Source organism: Pteropus alecto, unplaced genomic scaffold, assembly GCF_000325575.1.
Source record: "Pteropus alecto unplaced genomic scaffold, ASM32557v1 scaffold86, whole genome shotgun sequence".
In the NCBI taxonomy this organism is placed as follows: domain Eukaryota; kingdom Metazoa; phylum Chordata; class Mammalia; order Chiroptera; family Pteropodidae; genus Pteropus; species Pteropus alecto.
Window position 1 is genome coordinate 16,125,492 of NW_006442109.1, and position 6,370 is coordinate 16,131,861.

Consider the following 6,370-nt stretch of genomic DNA (forward strand, 5'->3'; position numbering starts at 1 on the left):
ATCTTTGCAGGAAGGACTGACACTCAAATCTGAGTTCAGTAATTTGATAGCAATTATTGAGTACCTTCTGTTATGTTCCATGCACTACAACACGGACAGACGGGGAAAAAATAGCAGGAGAGATGAGGCAAGTTTTGTACCTTAACTGTATTGTAGCTCTTACAGTGTTTAGCATAATATCAACACTTAATAGCCATTGGCTCAGTAAATATCGGTATGGGTTTCTTTTGGGGTTGAACCAAAACACAGTAAGGAGAATATACCTGAAACTCCCCAGAGAGCCTTCTGCTTTCTTCAAATCGAACCTTATGGGAGGGAGCACAAGGGAGGGGCAGATAGCATTCAAGCTTCCGCCACAAGAAAATACACAAGCCAGGCCTTGTCTGCAAGTCAGGGCACCTGGCAGCTAAGCAAGTCCTCTGGGGCTTATTTCTGACCCCTTAGTGGAAGCAGAAGGCTGGGTCTCCATATAAGGTAGGCCCTGGAGATCCACGTACCATCATGTTCTCAGTTTCAGGCACCTGGGCTCACCCAAGGGAAAATTATCCATTCAAATAAAAAGAGTGGAGAAGGTAACCCTGGGAGGTGACAAGGGTTGCTAATCAATTTACAAAGATGGATTTCCCTAAGGAAATTAGCCAATGCATTTACATTTTTTCTCAGACCTGGTCCACACCGTGACTGTGGGGCCCTGCCCTGCTCCATCAAACAAGAGAAGGTGTGGTCCCCTGTGGCTGTGGCTGGGAGGACAGACTCCAAAATCTCTGCTCAGCACAAGCATAAAATTTCTAGAATGCACAGGTCAGGCAGTGTGACACAAGGCATGCCTGCTCTGGAGTAAACCTTTTAGCTCTGCTGTGGCCCTGAATTTGCAGGCCTATTATTATCTACATCAGGGTGGAGCAAATTTTTTCTTTAAGGGCCAGAAAGTAAATATTTAGGTTTTGCAGGACACTATAAAAACCATGCTTAGTTCAGAATGTACAGAACAACCAAGGGCTGGATTTGGCCTAGGGTCAGTAGCTTGCCAACCCATGATCTACATACTTAGACACTTTTTCCAGGAGGTATATAATGTGTCCTGGAGCCCTTTTTTCCCATGTCAGGGCTGACTCCAGACAAAATTCATAAATAGGGAGACAGTGACCTCTCCTTCCTATCTTGTTGGCTCACTTCTATACCAGGTACGCAGTGAGCCCCGAACGCCAAGATCAGAGCAAACATGCAGGTAAATAAATATTCACAGAGATACCAGTGTGATTTGGAGTGTTATGACTTCCCCATCCTGCCTTTCCAACAACCTTGCCCTTCCACAAGGCCAAAAGGACCTTCAGAATACTGTCCCAGGAGTATCTGTACTTCCACAAAAGCTGTAAGGAGAGAATAATATTTAAAGGAGTTCCAATCCTTGGCTGCACATTAGAGTCACTTGGGGAGCTTCCTAAACAATACTGATGTTATTTATTCTCTACTTTCTGAGGTTCTCATTTAAATAGTCTGGGATAGGGCCTGGGCATAGATATTTTAAGCTTCTCTGTGATTCTATGTGTAATCAGGGTTGAGAACCACTGATTTAACTAAAGGAATGAAACTCTAACTGTGCAACAGGATGGAAGCAACTGAAATATTTAGAGGCCTTCCCAGAACTTTCAGACTCCTTAACCTTGGTCAGCACTCCCATCCATTTGTCATGTGCTTCCTGAACAAGTGGGCCAGAGGCAATGTGCTGGCTTTATCCCAAGCTTCTCTTTCTGTTTTTCCATTTGCCAATTCAAAGTTAAGTGTGGCTCCTTTAGGACCCTGGTGACACTTCCCTTTTTAAGCATCTATTATATGAGGCCTGGAGAGGGAGGATCCCTAAACCCTCTCAAGAAGGTAACCACAGGTGATGCAGGCAATGAAGAGGTGCACAGGCCCTTAGGGGAACATGGAAAGGAGAGTTCAGGTTTGGTTTCCTGGAGGAGATGACCCTTAATCAGAGGAGAGGCACAAAAAAAGCAAAGGGACAAGGAACAGCATGGAAAGCTTGGGGAGTGGCAAGTAATTTGAAATATCTGGAGAGTATGCATAGGGATGGGGGATAGAAAAGGCAAAGGAAGATCAGAAGGGCCTGGATGCTAAACTAAGGGGTCAATACTTTCTACTAGAAGTGCCAAGGGTGCTCTCGAAGCAGGAGTCAGGTGACTGAACTGTGCATTTTGGAAAGATCACTCTGGCCTTAAGGAACAAAAGAGAACAATGTGATTGACTTTTAGGAAATATCACTCATCTAAAGAGAGAAAAGAGGTAAATACCACTGTGTTACTCTTCAGTGCATTGGGGAAAACTGAAACTGTTTTAGGCTGAGAGGGATTGCCACAGGAAGCTCTAAGACCATAATGTACGTAATCACCGAAAATATTTTAGATCAAAACATTTCAACATGGTCTCTAGTTAGTTAGCCCTGGATCCACAGCTCCCTGAACTCAATTAGACAATTTTTGAGACTGATTGACTTATAAGGGTTTTCCAAGTAACCGGAAGCCTCCAGGCCTCAATTTTCCTTAAGATCCCTAGGACTTAGGTCTGTTCATCCTACATCTGACATAGTGAGATAGGTGAACCAAAGCAGAGAGACTGGGACATTTTTTCTGAAATACGACTTTCAATTTTTAGTGGCAAAGGTTTTTTGGCTAAGCCCTGAGGACACCACGGTTCTAAAACCTTAACAATTTGGCCTGTTGGGGGCTGGCTCAGGAGGGCTCTGGTAAAGGGCCGGCCTGTTTTCTAGGAGCAGCAGGTCCCCTGCCTACCCCCTCCCTAGTGGATGATGCAGCCAACTTCCCTCCACCAGATGGTGAGGTCTCACAACATCCTGTGTCCCTTCCTCAGAGCCCATAGGACAACATGAAAGTTATACACACAGATGTTTCTGTGAAAAGGAAAAGGAAGTGAGGTAAACACTTGACTGATCATTCACTATCCAGTTAAGGAGAGTTCTTTATTTCAAGACTATAAGACAGAAATGGGACCCAGGAGAGTGATGCATTAGCTAGGGAGTGATGACTGGTAGGCTCATTCTGATTTTTAACAGAGGAGCCTTTACCAAATAGCAATATGGGCAAGAACAGGCTAGGAGACAGTCCTATCCTTGTGGCCTTGCTGAATTTTGTTTTGTTTTGTTTATGTGCCACTCAGGGACCACGATACTAGTAATACCAGCCAAACAGTCTTTTATTATCAATAGGAGACATTGATACTATCTGATGGTGCTGGAGGAAACCCTTGACAGGTCTCACACTATCCTAGCTGGACCGCTTAACCAAAAAAATTTGGCCACGCAAAGCAACTCGTGCTTTCACCACTAAGTGCACAGCCTGGTCATACAACTTACCCTTCGTTTCAAAGGCTCATTCAGTAGGATTAACTGCATTCACAAAATTCCTTTCAAAACCATGAAACAATGTCAATATTTTTAAAAATGTTTTTCCCATTCTCCAAGGTCATCATTCTGTCTGTAGTTATTCTCCAGCCAATTTATCTTCCTGCTGTTGCCATAGATAAAACTATTTTTAGAGCACAACTGGTTTGAAGGCAGATTTTTTTTTTTTAATTTCACAGCCTCTGTTGGTTGGCATCCATAAATGCCTCTGAGAGCTTTGTTTATCAGCTGACAGAAATTACTCTCCCACCTGTTTTTTTCCCCCTTGAGAGATGATTTCAGATAAGAAGGAAGTCTAAATTGTAGGTGGCAGCCATTGAATGAAGAATAACTGGTAACAGTCTGGTCTGGCCATACTACCCTTGACAGCTGACTCAGAGAACTCTGCTTAGTGTCAGCTGTCACCACCATTTCTGGTTGACTTGAATGTCTGGACCAACACTGCCTGGTTCCTCTGCAGCCCCTAATTTGGTAAACAATGTGGATGAAATGGAAATGCTATTTTAATGGCTGACATGTTATTGTTCAAGACCATCACTTGTCCAACATCAGAAAGAAAAGACAATACAGAGTTTATTGAAAAACTTTCAACTTTAGGAACACTTTTCATGATCGCTTGTTTGGTCTACAATTTTATTTAAGACATTCTGTTCTTGCTTTTTTCAAAAAATAAGTGTTTTACTCTAAAGCAGGTCCAGTATGCCATTTTTATACAGTATATGCCAAGAGTTCCATTTAGATGAGTGGGTATTTCCACTCAGTATCCCAATAACGTCAATAGCCCTATAAATTCCTACTCATCCTGCAAGAGCAAATATCTCCTGCCAAGGGAGGCCTTCTTCAGATGCTTTGGAAAGAACCTATCTTTTTAGCCTCCACTGGACTTTGTCAACACTCTATACCCCACTATAACAACGATTACTTTGTATGAGAGCAACTGTGACAACATCCGCCTCTACAGGTAGAGTGGATCCCAATGCCTAGCCCTGCATCACACAGAAGGAGGTCTATGTAAGTTGTTTAACCAATCAATTAATCAAGCAAAGTATCACAGCCTCCCACCACACTCTCCACACACACATATATACACAGACAATACCTGTGACATTTGCAAATCATGAGCAAGAGTTGGAAATCATAAAGGGAACCCTAGAACCTTTAGATATCTTCTCAGAATAAGTATCATATGGCTCAGAACAGCCCTATATTGTTTGATTCAGGGTCCTGACCTCTCTGCTCCAAACTATTTTGGCTATCTTATTCAAAAGGCAAAGCCTTCTCAATAGTGTGTCCACTGTGCCAGACACCCGAAAACTTACAATTAAAGAAACACCGGAAAATAAATATTTGAGAAAAAAATCTTCAGAAATGTTATCTAGTATATTAATCACATTTGTATCCATCCACAGTATCACTCTAGCTGCCTCGATTAGTCCTCATCTCTGGAAGGGAACTTGAACAATTTCATGCCATTTATGCAATGTGGTCCCACACATGAGTGTCCAGGCTCAGGGCTAGCTTTTCAGTGACTTCATTTTTTCTCAATCTTAATTGTGTTCCAACTGAGAAGGATTTCCATAGAAAAGAAGTAAGGCCCTGCCTGTGGTTAGAAACCCACTTGGATCTAATGGAGATCTTGCTTTATGAAGCTAATGACTGAACAAACAGAATTCTGACAGCCCTAAATGTCTGGAGTATGTGCATATGTGTGCACACGTGCGCGCGCGCGCAAACACACACACACACACACACACACCAGAACCCATCACTTGGCCCACACTCACGAGTAACACAACGCCTTTCTTCTAGAGCCAAAGAAAGACAGCATAGAAGGCAACTGCTAGTCACTTGGCTGAGGTATACAAAAAGCAAATATGCATGCCTACAAGACTACAGAACGGACTAGAATACCAAAGGGGTCCTTGACTTGGACTTAACTACTCACTTAGCTAAACCTTGGGGAAACACAATTAGAGATATCTCAACCAAAGAACAGTGGTAGCAGATAAGTACTGAATATCATGATGAGTGGATGAACTAAAAAGCCAAAACCCAAGACCCTCCCTGGACGTGTGCTCTGAGGCGCTCAACTTGGAAGAGTCATGGAAACATGCAAACTGCATGTGAGTGGCATTTTCTTCCCAGAGCGTCTGGAGAAGGGAGAAAAGATGCAACAAAGATGAGAGAAACAGAGCACTTCCAAAGGGCGACCTGGCTGGTGCCCAGGGCCTCCAGGGCTACCCCTGCAGTCACTGTGCTAATTTTTCAATCAAAAAGAAGATAGTGTTTTTGTATAAACCCAAGTCACACACAACTGGGTTCCAGTGCTGATCTCTGCTTTGTCAGGTGAAGCCTACTTTGGCTGATTCCACTCCAGTAGCAAGTAGTGTTATTCTATCACCGGTAGTGATAGAATAGATCGAATATAACGAATAGATAGATGGCTGGAAGGAGGAAAGTTTGGGTGTTAAAGACGTTCATTACCGTTGAGTCTCAAGAAAGGGACAGTGCAGAAATGTCTCTCTTGCTTTTTAAACTGGTGCCAACAAAAAACTTGGCTTGACAGATGAATCAGGAAGGAGGGGAAATCTCTGGGAATTCCAGAAAGTCCCCTAAACCATGCGAGCCTGGGGCGCCAGTGGGGCGTCGAGAAGAAGGGTCAGGACTCGAAGAGGGACAAGACTGGAAAGTAGAGCCCAGGTAGGGCTTCGGGGCCAAGGACCGGCTCCCGCATGTCCCCATCCCCAGACCCCTGCAGCCGTCCTGCCAAGATGGGGAAGCTGGGCGGCCCGGACGGGGAAGCCCGACGAGCGCAGATAGCTCCTCTAGCTACTCACCCTCCTGCTGGGCGCCCCGGGCGTCCTGGCGCCGCCGCCCGAGAGCAGGGTGACGGTGGAAGTGGAGCGCAGCATCCTGCAGCGGCGGTAGGCGCAGGCTCGGCGCGGCGTC

At 44.5% G+C, this 6,370-nt stretch overlaps 1 protein-coding gene across 2 annotated transcripts in view; it reads right to left on the minus strand.

The window, feature by feature from the left end:
* Window positions 1–6,364, minus strand: part of MYZAP (myocardial zonula adherens protein) — an 87,421-nt gene extending 81,057 nt beyond the window's left edge. The window contains exon 1 of one of the 2 annotated variants that reach the window (XM_006920326.3): window positions 6,259–6,364. In XM_006920326.3, the coding sequence (XP_006920388.1) occupies window positions 6,259–6,333 (75 nt within the window). In that variant the 5' untranslated portion in view covers window positions 6,334–6,364. The remainder of the gene's footprint in view (window positions 1–6,258) is intronic. The other variant, XM_015596086.2, reaches the window with a different exon arrangement.
* Between the last annotated feature and the right edge of the window lie 6 nt (window positions 6,365–6,370).